The sequence below is a fragment of the Stenella coeruleoalba genome, assembly GCF_951394435.1.
Source record: "Stenella coeruleoalba genome assembly, chromosome: 15".
Classification (NCBI taxonomy): Eukaryota; Metazoa; Chordata; class Mammalia; order Artiodactyla; family Delphinidae; genus Stenella; species Stenella coeruleoalba.
Window position 1 is genome coordinate 28,727,196 of NC_137161.1, and position 17,170 is coordinate 28,744,365.

Genomic DNA, 17,170 nt, shown 5'->3' on the forward strand with positions numbered 1-17,170 from the left:
TTCCCACTCACATCGCCTATTTGATTATTCCCCCACTTATCGAGTTGAGAAGGGTGGGCATGCCTCCACTCTAGTCAGAGGAGGCTTCCAAGGTTTCAAGGTTTAGTGATAGCCCAGGACCCAGCCAGCATCGGAACTGAGTGCTTCTAACCCCAAATCAAATGCACTTTCTGGCACACTGCAACCTGAACAGTGAACCGTGATGAGCATCTCACGCCCCTCATGCAAGTGGAGACCATCAGCGTGTGCAGATGGTGAGAAAGGACTAGGCAATTTTCTGCTTGCATTCTGGGAAGACATTTCTTTGACCTCCCCAAGGGACTTCTCAGCATCAGCTCTGGACAAACTACTTCAAGAAAAGCATGACATCGGGCTTCCCTGGTGACGCAGCGGTTGAGAGCCCGCCTGCCGATGCAGGGGACACGGGTTCGTGCCCCGGTCCGGGAGGATCCCATATGCCACGGAGTGGCTGGGTCCATGAGCCATGGCCACTGAGCCTGCACGTCTGGAGCCTGTGCTCCGCAACGGGAGAGGCCACAACAGTGAGAGGCCCGCGTACCGTAAAAAAACAAGAGAAAAACATGACATCATTTCCTAAACCCTACGATCCAGGAAGTTGCTCATCTTGAAAAAAAAATCATAAACTCAAATTCTGCATGTTTTTTCTTACCTCCCCTCTTCTCCCCAAGCTGGTCTTGCACAAGCAGCATGACCTTCCATTGGGTAACAAGTATGTGGTTAGTGAAACGCTTACAGGTACTACAGGAAGGACCTGTAATGAGGTGGGTGCCCCACCCACCTCATTAGGACTCTCACTGGGGTGTGTAGGAGAAGCTTCTATAAATGGTAAGGTGATCCCAGCGGCCAGTCTCCCCACACCATCTGTGCCATTCCCAGACGAACCCAGAGAGGAGGCAAAGGAAGCCTGAAACATGTCTGGTGAGTACATGGAATCTTCTCTGCCAGCCCCCGCTGGATGCCCATGCTTCTGGGCCGACTGAGAGGCAAGAGTGTCCAGCTCGGGACAGCTGCCTTGGGAACTCTGAAGGCTAGACCTTGATATTTTAGGGTTCTCTTTCTCAGTGGCTGCCTATTCCCTCTAGCATGGTCCCGGAGATAGAGCGTGTTTGGGATGGAGTCCTGAATAATGGGCAGGGTCTTCAACGCAGCTGGAGGTCACGTCCCCTTAGACAGACAGACAAGCTTTGCCTTTTCAAGCCAGCTGGCACCTGCTTTCTGTGTTTCTCAGTGCAGTTTTACCAGCTGTCAGTCACTCTGGCAAAGAAAAGTACATCTCAGGGCTACACGGGAGGGAGGGAGTGACAGCATGTGAGTTGATTTAAAAGAAACCATTGGCAGCGCCGGAATTCTCCTAAGTAAACTACACATCCAGAAGCACCAGCAAGCTCTTTAAAAGTGACTTGGTGAGCTGGAACCGCCAGGAGCAGAAGGGAGCAGGTGTGCCGAGGACAGTTCCTACCAGCGGCCCCTGGGAAGGGGGTGAAAAATCACTGCTGGGGAGCTCAGGTTCTCTGGCTCTGAGGTCACTTTGAGGACTGGGCTCGGCTTTGACGGCGCCCCTGCTAAGCAGCAGGCTAATTATTGCCTGTCATGGGTGCTCTGCCCAGTGGTTTGGCAGCTACACCAAATCCAAACAAGGCAAGAGTCAAACCGGTAAAATACTGTGAATGGTGGTTAGGTCTGCAGGAAGGTTTGCCCAAGAAATCGCTGAGCACGATGCAAACGGGCAATGCTGGTTACTTCAGAAGTCACAAAGACCAGGACAGGGTGGCAGCAAAAAGGACCATTCCCTTATCCCCAGCTTCCTCCCGTGAGCATGCAGCAGTGCTGGGTTGCTAAGAAGGGGAGCTTTGGATCCTGTAGACTTTAGCAAGAGGGGATGCCAGCTGTCAGCCAGGCCATCTCCCTCCCTCTGGAGGAGATGGTGGCCCAGGAAGGTACAGACACTTACCGGGGTCCCACAGAAAGCTGATAGCAGGGCCCAGACTCGGTTCTAGTAGCACCCTTTCCACTGTGTCCTACTATCAGAGCCGAGCTTATCCATGAGTGCGGGTGACATCTGCGACACAGGAAAGCAGTACTGAACCTGGTTCCTCATTTGAGCCTGAGCCTCTGCTGCCGCTGAGCCTCAGGCTCCCGATTCAAGACAAAGGGCTTGAAATGGATAGACTTCCAGGCTCCTGCCAGTACTGACAGCTCTCTCACCATGAAAGGGCACCCGGGACAGAGAGCAATGGGCCCCAGCAGAGGCTCACCCTCTGGGGGCATGTGCACCCACAGCAGCCTGCCCACCGGGAGACCTGCATGACGTCCTGAGGAGCCCAGTGTGTCAGTGCCTGTGACTCATGGAATTGAGCTCTTAAGGCTCAACTTCTGGATCCACCAGATGTTCTAAGGTCACAGTGAAATGTGGACGATGGTCAGTTCAGAGAAAATCAAATTTTTAAAAAGAGAGACAGGGAAACACCTTCACTCCTTTGAAGCTCTCACACCTGAGTTCCTGGCCCGTCCTGGTCAGTCAGCCAAGCAGGTTTCAGAAAATGGTTCCTGAATGAATGGGTTCACTTACTGGACACCCAGGGAAAGAGCCACGAGGCGCGGTGGAGCACAGAGATCATGAGCTGCGGTCTCTACCCTCGTGGGGCTCGAAGTGGATTGTCATTAGGCTGTGTTACAAATCCAAGCAAGAGCCAGGGGGCCAAGAGGAGGAGGGGATTAATCTTGGCCATGGTTTGGGGTAGGAAAGACCCTGGGACCCAGGTGGCACTTGGTATGGACGATGAGTTGGACTCAGTCAGAAGTAGTTTTGTGGGGGCTTCCCTGGTGGTGCAGTGCTTAAGAATCCGCCTGCCAATGCAGGGGACACAGCTTCAAGCCCTGGTCTGGGAAGATCCCACATGCCGCGGAGCAACTAAGCCCGTGTGCCACAACTACTGAGCCTGTGCTCTAGAGCCCACGAGCCACAACTACTGGGCCCACGTGACACAACTACTGAAGCCCGTGTATTAGAGCCCGTGCTCCACAACAAGAGAAGCCACCTCAATGAGAAGCCCACACACCGCAACGAAGAGTAGCTCACGCTCGCCACAACGAGAGAAAGCCCGCGCGCAGCAATGAAGACCCAATGCAGCCAAAAAAACAAATTAATTAATTTTTTTAAAAAAAGTAGTTTTGTGGAATGAGGAGTGTTCTGGGCGGAGGGAACAGGAAAAGAAACGTGGGTGGTTGAGCACGTGTGACCCAGGGGACTATCAGGGTCGCAGCGTGTGGTCTGAGAGGGCTGCGTCTAGCTCCCAAGTTAAGGTTCGTGTTGGAATCCGGGGTGTGCGGTTACTCCGCCTCCCGGAGTGGGGGATGATGTGGTGGAGGAAGGCCTGGCAGCCTTCTGCACAGAGTGGTCGGGCACCATCTGCCTGCCAGGCACCGAGGCCAGAGCCCCACGACAGACAGGAATGCAGGCTGTGGACACAGACGCTGGGCCCAGTGTGGAGGGGAAGCATTGTTCCCCATCCTTGAAGCCACTCGGAGGCCCTGGGTCAGAGGCAGGATCCCCAAGGTTCCAACCTGGATGCAGACCTCTGCCTGCAGGAGGCCAGAACCTCTGTGCTGAGGACTGACGCCCTGTCCCGCTGGGATGGTGCGCTTTCCCGCCAGCCGCTTTGCTGGGCAGAGCGCTGGCTTCAGGACTTACCCTCTCTGGCCTCAAGCCCCAGTGTGCAGAGGACCCGTGCCGTTCTGGGCTGTGGGTCTGCACAGAAGCCCTTTCCTGGGAGCTGGGATGCCAGCGGCTCTTTCCCCATTTCCAAGCCCCTGCGCTGTGTCCGTGCTGCTCTGTTCACCTCAGATAACTTCTCGGCTTAGCCTCCACCCTGCTGGGCTGCGCTCCACAGCTGGAACAATGGTTCCTTCCCCAGGGCCCACGTGTTGGCCTGGGGTGTGAGCTGGAGTGAGGAAGTAAGGAACGGGGACTCAGGTCTCTGGATCGCTGAAGTAAGGAACGGGGACTCAGGTCTCTGGTAGGGGCTGAGGGGGATTCCGAAGGAGTCTGCACTCGTCTCTCTCAGCCCGTTTTCCTCCTTTGTAAACAGGAGATGGTGACTGCCCCATCTGCCTCCCTCCCAGAGCAGCTGTGTGGCTCAGGGGAGAGAATTCACTGAAAGGAGCTTTGATTAGTGTAAATGCTATGTAGGCCTAAGGCAGTGATTCTCAGTCCTGGCTCTGGCTCCGAATTAGAATCACCAGGAGAGTTTAAGGGAAAAAAATCAACGCTGTCCCTAACGCAGAGATCGAGATCCTGATTTCGTGGGTCAGTGGTGGGGCTTAGGCTAATATGAATTCTCCAAATGATCCTTGGACTCAGTGAGGGTCTAAGAGATCCTAAACTCTCTCTGGAAGTGAAGGGGGCCCAGAATCCTTCTTCCTTCCTCTCCTCTCATGCTGACCATATAATGTCGCGTAGGGGAGGAAGCTGTGGGTGGCCCTTTCTCTCTGGCAGCTTCCTGGAACTGTGCCCAGGTCATGCCACCACCACGACCTCAGCTGGCTGCAGGGTGGCAGCGTGGAAATTGCGTGTGGTCAGGCTGCACCAGCTCCCAGTCTGGGCTCAGGCCAGGCTTTGCCTGAGCAAGTGATATTTGGCAAGTGACATCACCTGACTGGACTTTCAAATCACTCATCTGTGAAATGAGAATGACAACATAGAAGGGTTTGTAACTATGAAAGGACACATGCTCACACATGCTTAGCAGTGTCTGCACATCTGAGGCCCTCAATGGCAGCCCATGAGAAAGCTCAAACCCTCCTCTATCCTGTGTTGCTGGTGCCATTATGTGTGGGATCCTAAGGCATTTGTATGCCCCTACCAGAGGGCCAGGCCCTAGTGATGGGCACATGTGGGATCCCAACAAAAGCCCTACAAGGGAGGATGTTTGGTTTCACTGTCCCCTTCTACAGAGATGCTGAGACCTTGCTCAAGGCTGCTCAGACCATCCGTTCAGGGCTCATTCATCCCGGGATCCTCAGCAGCCCCTCATTCAGCCACCCAGGGAACCCCCATTTCCCCACGACCTGGGTGCCAAGAAATTGTACCACCCATGCTGCACAGGGATTGAAAATGTCTGAATGTGGGGGAAAGATGAAGGGAAGCAGCACAGGCTAGAGAGAGAGAAAGAAGAGAGTGGCAAGGGCTGGAGTGACTGGGGGTCCTGCCAGGAGCTGGAAACATCCCGGTGCCTGGAGCTGAGGGGGGCATTGGGAATGACTCACAGCCCACCAGTGACCAAGATCTAAGACCTGGTTTCTGAGCCAAGCTCTGCCTCTAAACTACCCTGTGACCTCAGCAGATGGCTTCCCCTTCCAATGCCTCAGCTTTCTTACCTGTCATATGGGAATATTGGATCACATCACTGTTTTTCAAGCTGCCAGTTGTCACCCATTAGCAAGTTGTGAGATCAGTTTAGTGGATTGTGATCAGCAAATAAAAAGAAAAAAAAACAGAAAATATCAGTGCATTGTACATAATAAGGGTTAGTATTTTTTTGTGAAACTTTATGTCAATCATAGACCCATGTGTGTAAGCAATGTACAAAATGTATTTCTGTATTAATGAAGTCTCTAACAAAAAGCTTGAAGACACTTGGCTAGATGACTTTTAATATATCTCTCAGCCCTAATTAACTCTAGAAATCTGTAAGATTAAAAAAAATCTTAGTCTAGAGAAGAGACCTAGGGAATAGGGTCTGGGCAGGTGGGGAAGATGCAGCCCCTAGAGTATCATTATGTGATGGGCACCTGCCATCAGCTCTCTGTGGTCCTCCCGGAAACAGCAAGTGAAAACCCCAGTCCCACACCTGCAACCAAGTCATCCTCCCCACCTGCTGCAGGTGACTCGATTACAGAGCCCAGCTGATAAGGATGGAGACGGTTGCCTAGTGAGCCCGCTTTCACAATCTGGAATCTGTTCTGTGCTTCTCATGTTACCCCTGCCAAAGGTGGACCACAGAAGAAGGGGAGGTTACATTATCAGGTATATGTAATTAGGTTTAGCTGTGAATGACAGTGAACCCCAAATAACAATGGCTTAGAGAAATAAACAAGACAGAAGTTTACTTCTTCCCTACACAATAGGCCTGGATGTAGGCCATTCTGGTGGAGAGGACAGTTGCACAATCCCCAGGGGCCTGGGCTCTGTGCAGTTCTCCACTCTGATGTCCTGAGGGCATGCGTGGTCTAGAGTTGAGTCTACATCACACCCACACCCCGGGCAGCAGGTGGAAGAAGATGGAAGTGAGCAGGCTAAGGGCATTTGCCAACTTTTGAAAAAGAGGTTTCCTCAGAAGGATTGAAAACAGGTATTCAAACAAATACTTGCAAATGAATGTTCATAGCAGCACTATTTACAAGAGCCCAAAGGTAGAAACAACCCAAATGTCCCTCAACTGATGAATGGATGAACAAAATACAGTATATAAACATAGTGGAATATTATTCAGCCATAAAGAAGGAAGGAGCTACTGATAAATGCTACCACATGGATGAACCTTGAAAACATTATGCTAAGTGAAAAACCAGACTCAAAGACTAAGTACACGTGTGACTCGATTGATATGAAATGACCAAAATAGGCAAATCCAGGGGAACAGAAAGTAGATTAATGGTTGCCAGGGCTGCAGTTAGCGAGGAATGGGGAGTGACTGCAGATGAGTGGGGGGATATATTTGGGGTTGATGCAAAAGTTCTGAAAGTAGATAGTGGTGATGGTTGTGCAACATTGTGAATATACTAAATGCCACCGAATTGTATGCTTTAAATGGTTAAAACAGTGAATTTCACCTCAATTTAAGAAAAAGAGTTTCCTAGAAGTTAATACACATCACTATACCTACAAGTCATTGCCCAGAACTCATTCACATGACCCCCAGCTGCAGGGGAGCCTGGCCATTAACATGGGGGATTTTATTACCAAGAAAGAAGGAGCAAGTGAATACTGGGATAGACTCTTTTTTTTTTTTTGCAGTACACGGGCCTCTCACTGTTGTGGCCTCTCCCATTGTGGAGCACAGGCTCCGGACACGCAGGCTCAGCGGCCATGGCTCACGGGCCCAGCCGCTCCGCGGCACGTGGGATCTTCCTAGACCGGGGCATGAACCCATGTCCCCTGCATCAGCAGGCGGACTCTCAACCACTGCGCCACCAGGGAAGCCCTGGGATAGACATTTGTCAGTTGCTACCACATTAGTGTTGCTGGTGACACTGATATTCTCAGGAAAAAAATATTGGGGAAATTGCCCCCGACCTGATGGTAGAGTTAAGCAGAGACTCAAGGAGGTGGTGTGGGATTGTGAGACGGGCCCTGGATGAGAGTTCAGAAACAATCCACTGTGGGCAAACCATCTCCTGGGCCTCCACGTCCTCACAGCCAGAATAAGGGTGTGGAGAGATGCTCGGTCTCCAAGGCTTCTCCCTCTGATGGTTTTGAGAGTCTGTGTTGATGAGTCAATTGTAAGGGTGAAGCCACTCTCCTTTCATCCCTGCCCTTCATCCAGGCAGGTGTGAAAAACAGCTCTGAGGCTCATAAACATCCATGAAGTTGTAAACTCAAGAAGAAACTTGGATGGCTGTGCACCTCCCCTACCCCCTGCCCTACCCTTTCTAGAACACTCTGGCTGTGATTAGTGCTATGCCAAGGGGTGGTGGGTGGGAGAACAAAGGCCCTGGATAATCCACAGACAGGATCATCAGATCCTTGATTTGGGGCTGGCAGAAACGATCCTAGGGCTCACATGTGGGGCGGTGACCGAGGGAGGCAGGAACCACCTGGGGACTTTGGGAGCGTGCACTCAGCATGCCGTCCCCCTCGGGATTCAGGGATGCTCCTCTTCTACTCACCTCCCAGTAGAATGCCCTTTGGAACACATTTCCCCTTCCAGGTGCTCACTCTCTCCTCCGTGTCAGGATGCAAATGCCAGAAGGGAGGACAATGTACAGTGAGGGCTTCTCACCACCTGGGTCCCCCTCCCAGGTGGAGAACAGGGGACCATGGCAACAGGGAGGGTCAGTAAGACCTGGGTTCAGAATCCTGGCTCTGCCAATCATTAGGTATATGACCTCGAATAAGGTATCAGTTTCTTTCTTTTTTTTTTTTTTTTTTAGTTGAAGTATACTTGATCTACGATGTTCTGTTAGTTTCAGGCATACAGCACAGTGATTCAGTTATACATATATATATATTCTTTTCCATTATAGGATTATTACAAGATATTGAATATAGTTCCCTGTGCTATACAGTAGGACCTTGTTGTTTATCTATTTTATATATAGTAGTGTGTATCTGCTAATCCCCCCCTCAGTTTGCAGTTTCTGTAAGATTTCATCGATGACAGGTGTAAGGTGCTCTGTGTACTGTTTTGGGTTTTTTTTTTTAGCAATACAAAAGGTAAATATTTATTCAGAACAAAACTTTAAACAATCGATTTTACATTCTAAGCCACGAGGAAATCGCGAAACATAAAGGAAAGACAAAAACTAAAAGAAAAGCAGTGTACTGTCTTTTCTACTTGAACTTGATAACACTTAGTAGACCCAATGCCCTCTAGCTTGGCCTATTTCCCAAGTACATTTCAGAGTTAACAGCTCCCTTGGAATTCCATCTTTCTCCTGAGAGTCTGGAGGTTGCAGATGAGCTCCAGTCGGCTGCTTCTCTGGGGACACTAGCTATTGAGGCTAAGATGCAAATGCAAAGCTTTACTCAGGAGCACCTCTATTTCTCACTGATGGCAATGAACGGGGAAGGGGAAGGCCACAAAGAAGTGGGGCCACTTTAATCCAGATATGGTACCCAAGGGGGCAATGAGTACACCCTGGATTATGGTCCTTTGTCCCTTCCGTATCTCCCAAGTATTCTGAAGCTCCTGCCAAATCTTCTGCTTCCTTCCCCAGATGATTTCTTAGCATTCCCCTGGGCTCATTATTCTGGAAAGAGCAGACTTTCTGGGCCCTCAAGTGTTGAGGAAAATGTTGTGAGGTGTGAGAGGTAGTGGAATGAGCACCAGGCTTGGGGTCAGGGAACTCTACTCTAGGCTAGCTCTGGCACCAGACAGCTATGTGAGTTTTGACCCAGTCATTTAACCTCTCTGGTCCTGTTTCGTCTGTTGGAAAACCAGTGGATTGGTCTAGACCAATTTTTAGGTCCTTTCCAGAAGGAAAATTCCAGATTCGATTCCATGATTCTGTGAAGAATGGCTTCTGAGCCACTGAAAGCGCTGTCACAAAGTCCATGCATTTTAATGCCATAAGAGAGGCCCTTGGCCACCATTCAGAGCCTATTGACTCAGGTTACATACACTTCTAACAACACTGGTTTCACAAATTCTCAGACCACGGAGATTAGAAGCAGCAAATTAAAAGGGGATGGGATGAGCTTCAAAAGATAGACACCCTGACAGAAGCCAGGGTCAACAATGTTCTCAATTCAACAAACATTGATCTTCAAAAACGATAAAAAATGGTTAAAAATAAAAGGTTTGGCACTTAAGAGGGGTAAGCTGGCTGTGTGTTCACCCTGGCAGGCAGGCGGGTGTTCAGTGCCCGGCCACGCCGGTTAGCTGAGCTGCCACGGAATTGTGAACCGCTTTGGGACGCTGGGCAAAGGCGTGTCCTCGTTTGCCACAAAGGTTACACACGATGCCCTTCCGGCAGTAAGGGCTCAGGTGCCCCTCCTCCCCGCACCCGAAGGGGTGCTCTGTGTACTGTTAAGAGCGGTTGACACATAGGAGACTGATGACAAATGTGTCATGCTCTTCCTCACCCTCCAGCTCAGAGAAGCTCTGCATGTCCCACGAGCACCCCATGAAGGAGCAAGACTCCTTCATGCCAGGGCTTATGCTGGGAGAGGCAGAGATGACCATCTCAGTCACCCCAGGACTTCACCTAGTCTGCACAAAGTGCCCTTCGTCTCCTTTCGGTGTCTCTGCAGCCAAGGCACCCTGGAGCTCAGTCTTCTTCATCATTTTCCCTGCAGACAAGCCACTGCGTTCTGGCGTGAAAGGGAGACATCGCTACTATTTTTCTGATAGTTAGAATTGTTTTATTTTTCAGGACTTAAGCAAACCTAGGTACACTGGCTGTGTGTACTTTTGCATGTTGATTCATCTTTTTTTCATATAGCAAACAGTGCATAACCCTCGGCACAGCAAAGAAGGAGGTGGGCCTGTTGGAGGGAAGGCAGAAGTTGGCTATAGATGGGAGTCGCTGCCACCCCTCTTTCCTCACCCCTGTGCTTGACTGAGGGCTGTCTGGGGACATAATTGCTGCTCTCCAAGAGTCCATGGTCAAGAATAATAAGCTTCTCCTGGGGAGAAGGCGCATATCCTTTAGGGTTTGGGAGCGGGGAAGAATCTCCAGGGGGGCTTGTGTGACCTCAGACCACACATTTCTAAGAGCTCTTCTTTTTTTCTAAAACGAGACAGTGAGTGAAGCTCTACCGGATCCCATGCACAGAAGGCAGTGAGCACAGTTCGTAAGAGGCAGGGGTTTAAAAGGTGGGAACGTTGCCCTAAAGAGTCCTAGCTTTTAGCAAACCAGCTCTCTGCAAGTCACGTAGAGCTTGATGTTTGCCAGAGGGTGCCTGAGATCTGAGCTGTCGCCATTCAATGTCTGCATTCAGGAGCGTTCATCCACTTCTGTCCCACCTTCTCTCCATTTGCCTTGCCCTTCATTCAATAGATATTTTTGATTGCATGAATGTTTTAGTTTCCCTGAGTAAAAAAAACTTAATTTATTCTTTCAATAACCATTTGTTCAATGAATGAATGAACAAGTGGGCATTTGAATGAATGAATCTTTAGTACTCCAAGTGGAGGTGAGATCACCTCCTGAGCCCTGCTTCAGCAGCAGCCTTTGGCTCATCACCCGAGTCTGTGTCCCACTCAAGAGAGTGTCTCTTACGAGCCTCTGCCCACCTCCGGAGTTGCTTGGATGGGAGCCCCCAGCCCCAGGCCCGCCCTGGAGCCACGCCCTCCCTGCCTCCCCTTTCTCCTCTGTGCAAAGCCTCTGCTCTAGCTGAATGAGACACCTGCTCTCCTGGGCCTTGGGCCTCTCTGCCTGTTGCCTGGAACGCACCTGACAAAATTCTCTCTTCCTTCAAGGCCCAGCATTTTCAATGAATTTTTTCTGATCCTTATAACTGAAAGTGATTCTTACCTACATCTCCTAGACACCTTTTCTGGGGGAGATTGGATTTACCTCATTCCACCATTCATTCTGACATGTCGTCTTATGCACTCCTGAAGCTCTTTGAGGATTCAAACTACTTTTCATACATTTTCACACCCCCAACATTGTGCTTTACGTAGTGTTCTATAAATAATACGTATTCTCTATATGTTTATTGAACAAATACCCCATATACACCTTTCCTTATAGACTAAATTTAGAGCTCTAGTCATGATAGTCATTGCATGACATTAGTTTTATGTTTGTTTGCTCATTTATTCCCTCAGTTGTTTGTCTAACTGTCCTAATACAGTCAAGCAATGTGCTAGGCATCAGAAGATAAAGTTCAAGAAGGCACATTCTGATGAACACAGACAGACGTATAAACAAGAGCTGTGCCTGGTGCTGGGATGGGCTACTCCACTCCCATCATAGCCATGGCCACATCGTAAAGACAGAGACCACTTTCATTTGCAGAAGAATGGGTGGTGAACATCTCAAATGTAGCTCAAAGGAATTAAATATCTCAAAAGGTTTAAATTGGCTAAACTCCTCATATCTCCTGGAATCTTTCTTCTCTGAAACCCTTCTCAGCTTAGCTCCCTCACCTCCACAATCACCTGAGAAGTTTGGGGGTGGATTTTGAGGTGTTAGTCCTCAGGGTCTTATCCAGGAGTCTCACGGCCTTAGGCCACTCTTGCCAGTGAGCATTTGAAAGACCTTCCAGGCCAGTGATTGCCCAGTGTCCAGCCTCGAAATGCTGTCAGGGTTACACAGTCCTCCTCAGCATCAGATGCTCAGGCCAACACCGAGGTGTTGCACATATAAAGTACAGATGACACAGCTAAATGTTTGCTGGGTGTTGGAGTGATAGAAGACACCTGGTATCTGGGAGGACACAAAGGAAAAAGCAAGGAAGCCAAACCAGGGTGGTGGATTCGAGAGAAGTAGCCTCCTCCCAGTTCTACGTGAGCCCGCATCCACAAAGGAAGGAGGATAAAGTGGACAGAATTGGGTACTCAGTTCTCCTGGCCAGTTGGGTGAAGCTACTTCTTTGAGAGCTGAGTGACAGTTGGCCAGGTGGAGGGGGAAGTGGGACTAGTGTGTGCAGAGCTTCAGCAGCCTGAAAAGGCAGATGGGAATAGGTTGTAAAGTGCTTGCTATGCTTGCATTTTCATGTGATTCTTCCTAGAATATTCTTCCCCAGCGAGCCCTGTCCAAAAGCAGGCTCTTTGGTAACTTACACTTTTTCCCCCACACCACCACCCCTTGCCTCTGAGGATCTCAAGTCTTCTTTTCTGTCTCACGGCTTTAGGACTCCAGAGTGTCGACTGGCAGATAAGCCTCAATGAGCAGGCGCATCACACAGACAAGTTCTCCAGCCAGGAGCTTGTCGTGCGGAGAGGCCAACTCTTCTACATGTCATTGACCGTATACCGATGTCTCGGCTGTAACAGAAGTGCGACATTCACAGCTTCCACAGGTACCTGCTCCCTGCTCTCCCAGCCAACACACATCTGAGTAGACCTTGGGGCTGTGCATCCGAGGGATGGTGGTGGTGGTGGCCCCGGGCTTTAGCCCAGCTCTACCATTGACTTGGTGTGACCTTGAGCAAGTTTCGGCCTGTCTCTGAGTCTGAGGGTCACGGTCTTCATATCAAGAGGGATTTGGCCCACGTGGTCTCTCCAGCTGCTTCCAGCGCCATAACACAATGCTTCATTGTATGATGTCTCCCAAAGGGACCCGGCAGTTATATTGGAATCTGGTTTCTCCCCACAGTCTGGCCAACACTACTTGGTTTCCATTGTCCTATGTCTTCTTTTACAGGGCCTTACCCCTCAGAGTCGGCCAAGACAAAGGCTGTGTTTCCACTCTCCAACAGGATAAGTGGCACTGGCTGGGGTGCACAACTTCTGAACAACAAGAACAATGTTCTGAGCATCTCCATCCTCAGTCCTGCCGATGCACCCATAGGAAGATACACGCTGAGCATTGAGATCTCCTATGAGGGCAATGACTCCACTACGGAAGTTGGAACATTCATACTGCTCTTTAACCCCTGGTTGCAAGGTAGGTACCTAGCCACCCACACTCCCAGCCATCAGCCAAGCGATGCCCATGGAAAGAAGACGGGGGGAATGATTTTCATGGGCTCAGGTTTGATTAGGGAAAGTTTCTGGAATATGGAAACCGCAGAGAAGCTAGAAGTCAGAAGCCAGGGGTTTGAGTCCAGCTCTGCCACTTAACCAGCTTTGTGTGTCTGACAGTCACTCTACCCTTCCAAGCATCAAATTCCTCACCATTAAATGGACATCCTGCTATTTCTGGAGCTATTGCAGGGATCTCATGGGCTTTTGAAAACTGTATAGTACGGTGTAATGACCACAGCGCAATTCTGCAGTGTGGAGATAGCTTGTGCCTGAAGAAGCAAGTGTTTCATTCCCAAGGGTCTCATTTTCAGATTCTCAGGTCATCCCAGCTTCTTTTTCAAGCTCATAGTTCCCATAATATGAGGTGGAAGCATTATAGCCCAAGGCTTCACTCCTCAGTGGAGGTTGGGTGAAGGGTTGCAGGTGGGGCTTGCTCCAGCCCCCAGGAGGATACTCAGGACTGAGAGGACGACTGGTCTCTATAGTCCTCTCTATAACCCCTAATATCTGCTTTTTGTGTCAAACAGCCGATAGTGTCTTTATGAGTAACCATGATGAGAGAGAGGAGTATGTTCAGGAAGATGCTGGCGTCATCTTCGTGGGAAGAACAAGTTACATTAGCAAGATTGGCTGGAACTATGGACAGGTAAAAAGATCATAAAGCCTGGTGGTAATGTCCCTATTATACCCAAGAAGCTCAGCCGCTGGCCCCACAGATAGGTGGAAGTTCCCAAATCTGTCCATTCGCCTGCCTTCTCTTCATTCATCCATTCAGAAGGCATTTACTGATGACCTACTATGTGCCAGGCCCCAAGCTGCACACTATGGATACAGGAGATGGATAAGACAGATTTCCTGTCTTTGAGGAGGTCACAATCTAGTGGGCAAAACAGACACGTAACTAAATTGATGCAATGAAGTGTTATTGGTACCATGATGCACAAATGAGGATAAGGCCCAGTAGAGACACTTGGGACAATAATGTAGTTTCTGTTATTCATTCTAGGTAAGAATGTGAGGAAGCTTCCTTGGCGTGTGCATTTGACCTTTCAAAGGTCCTTCATTAGTATGACATCTGAGTCCACAGAGTTCCCAGGTTTGCTCAGCCTGAAAAACATCCAGGGATTCCCTCCACCTTTTCTTTTCTCCAGTAGACAAATGAAGACATTACAAGGAAGTGCCTTGGGTGGGGTACCTTGCATGTCCAGCAGGGGGTGGACAGGTGCATTCTCTGCCATGTCCAGACCCCATTCTGTAGTCAACCAGAGCACATCTGCCGTATATTTTATATGTTGAGTTTTATATGTTGGGTTCTGTGTTAAATTTCATTCAAAAAGAAAGTGGGATGGGGTGGGTAAGGGCATAAGGTGCACCCGGGGATGGAAGGGAAGATATTTTTGAAGGGCGAGATCTGGGTAAGCCTCTCTTAGAAAAGGACTTTTGATCAGAAACCTGAAGGAGGCAAAGGAGCCAGATAGATCTCTTGGGGAAGAGCACTGGAGGTCGAAGGAACTGCACATGCAAAGACCCTAAGGCAAGAAAGAGCTTGGCCTTCTCCATTTGAGAAGCAATGACAAAAATAAGTCTTATTTTGTGAAAATGGCTTCAAATTCCAATTTAATGAGACATTTTATCTTTTTAATCAGTTCCCCCAAAGTCTGAGTAATATGCTCAAGATCAATGTCAGATCTAGATGGAAACTTTGAGATGAGCTCAGTCTGATCCCCTGTTATAAAGATCGACAAATTGAGGCCCAGACAGGCCAAGTGATTGCTCTCAAGTTCATAACAGTGAGGGAGTGCCATTAACTTTAGGGGCCTCAGTTCAAGGCCTTGTGTATAGCGAGAGCTCTGGATGAGTTTGCAGGGTTAAAGCCCAAGTTGGGTGGTTGTTCCTCAGATTCTCTCAGCTCTGGAGGCTGTGGAGTAGAAGGATCTGGGCAGAGCCCATGGTTCTTACCAGGGTAGCCCCCGTGCCTTCAATAAGCTGATACTATTTGTCATTTCTTTCATCGTAACATATGGTCCCATTTTGAACAGTTTGAAGAAGGCATTCTGAACATTTGCCTCTCTCTGCTGGATAATAGTCTGAATTTTCGCCGTGACCCTGCTACTGATGTGGCCAGCAGAGACGATCCCCAGTATATTGGCCGGGTGCTGAGTGCAATGGTGAGTGATGAGAAAACCATAACAACTAGTTATTCCTGTATATCAAACCCAGCTATGGGTTAGGCACAACCACTTATAGCGTTGGTTGACATCTCACAAAATGTAGTTGTGGCTGTTACCATCCCATTTCGCACGCGTGGAGCCTCTACATTAAAGAACATTCCTGAGACACACAGCGAGTGGGTGGCAAAGGCAGAACTGGACCCAGGCTGCCTGGCTCCAAAGCCCTTTCCACTGTATTGCGAGGCCTTCCTCCAGTGACGAAGGATTCGGTCTTTGGGTGTCTGCCAGGACCAGAAGGAGGCAAAGCTGAGAATTTGCTCCATCCCTGGGGCTCCTGGGAAAGGGGGTAAGCTCCTGAGTGAGCCTGAAGCGTTAACCTCCTTTGCTCTGACTCATCCCATCCTCAGCACAGAGGGCTCCAGTGCCAGTGGGGAGGGCAGAGGCCAACACAGTCATTGTCTAGATGCGGAAACTGATGCCAGGGGGCTGAAGTGACTCACTCACAGCCTCAGCCTGTGAGTCTGGCCAGAACAAGGCCTCCAGCTGCCCGCCCAGGGCCTCCTTCACTTGTCCAGTCCCTCCACGTGAGAAACCTGTCCCCACTTCCCCAGACACATGTGCACGTGCACTCAGAGGCACACAGAAGCTGGATGCTGGAGGAATGCACTGCTCTGTAGTCAGTGTGCAGAGAGCACCTCCATCAGAAATTATCCAAACAAGGGATAGCCTGCTCAAAAGTTACAAAGTAAAAAGCTAAAAGTCAGAGAGTTCTTGAACTTTAACCCTCTGAAACTAAATGATTACTCAGGAGTGTCTTTACCTTTTTTTTTTTTTTTTTTTTTTTTTTTGATTAATGGACTAGGCATTTCAAGTCTCTTTTGAGTTGGGAGAATATCCAAGCTAACAAGCTAGTTACATGGTTAGAAATTTGAATGACCTTCTGACTGCATGATAGATATCGGGGGTCATCAGACAGCACTTCTTAACCCAAACTTCACAGGACAGCTGTGGGGAGGCCCAGGCAATGTGGAGGTGCTGAGGAAATGGTGGGGACCAAGGCAGCCGGGAAGAGTGCAGAGAGGGAGTGGGGCCTGGGCCCAACCTGGAAAACCAAGTGGCCCAAGAGGGGGTGGATTAAAGCCAACGCCAAGGTCGAGGGAAGCTGGATTCAGGCACTTTAGGAAGTTGAGCCTCCTCAGCTCAGGAGAGGGGAGGGGAGGCAGCTGGCTCCAGTAGCTGCTGACTCACCCCTGCCCTCCAGACAAACCACTTGATCTCAGAGCTGGGTGCCTCAGCAGAACCTCCCCACTCTCTCTCCAGCCCTCCTGGTTGGGCTGGGCCACGAGCGAATTATGGCCTGTGTGGGGCTTTGAAACCTCAGCTTTCAGTCAGAGATGACCCTGCTGATTACCACTTTGGAGGCTGATGCACCTGTGACTCAGGAGATGGGGATGGGCCATGCAATCTTCCATCTTGAAGGAGCCCCATCTGGCCCCATCCTGCTATTCCAGCCCAGACCATCCTGGAGGGGCTGTGGAGCTCCCCCATCACACGGAGGGACCGCGGAAGGCTGGGTCAGCCTGTCCTGGGCAAGGATCCTTCCATTTCCAGACTGTT

General features: G+C 49.8%; 1 protein-coding gene across 1 annotated transcript in view; it reads left to right on the forward strand.

The window, feature by feature from the left end:
• Positions 1-850: 850 nt before the first annotated feature.
• The window catches only part of TGM3 (transglutaminase 3), a 42,158-nt gene continuing 25,838 nt past the window's right edge, over positions 851-17,170 (forward strand). Inside the window, exons 1-5 of the mRNA XM_079945591.1 lie at positions 851-939; positions 12,548-12,715; positions 13,060-13,302; positions 13,910-14,028; positions 15,422-15,550. Of these exons, the coding sequence (XP_079801717.1) occupies positions 933-939; positions 12,548-12,715; positions 13,060-13,302; positions 13,910-14,028; positions 15,422-15,550 (666 nt within the window). The 5' untranslated portion in view covers positions 851-932. The remainder of the gene's footprint in view (positions 940-12,547; positions 12,716-13,059; positions 13,303-13,909; positions 14,029-15,421; positions 15,551-17,170) is intronic.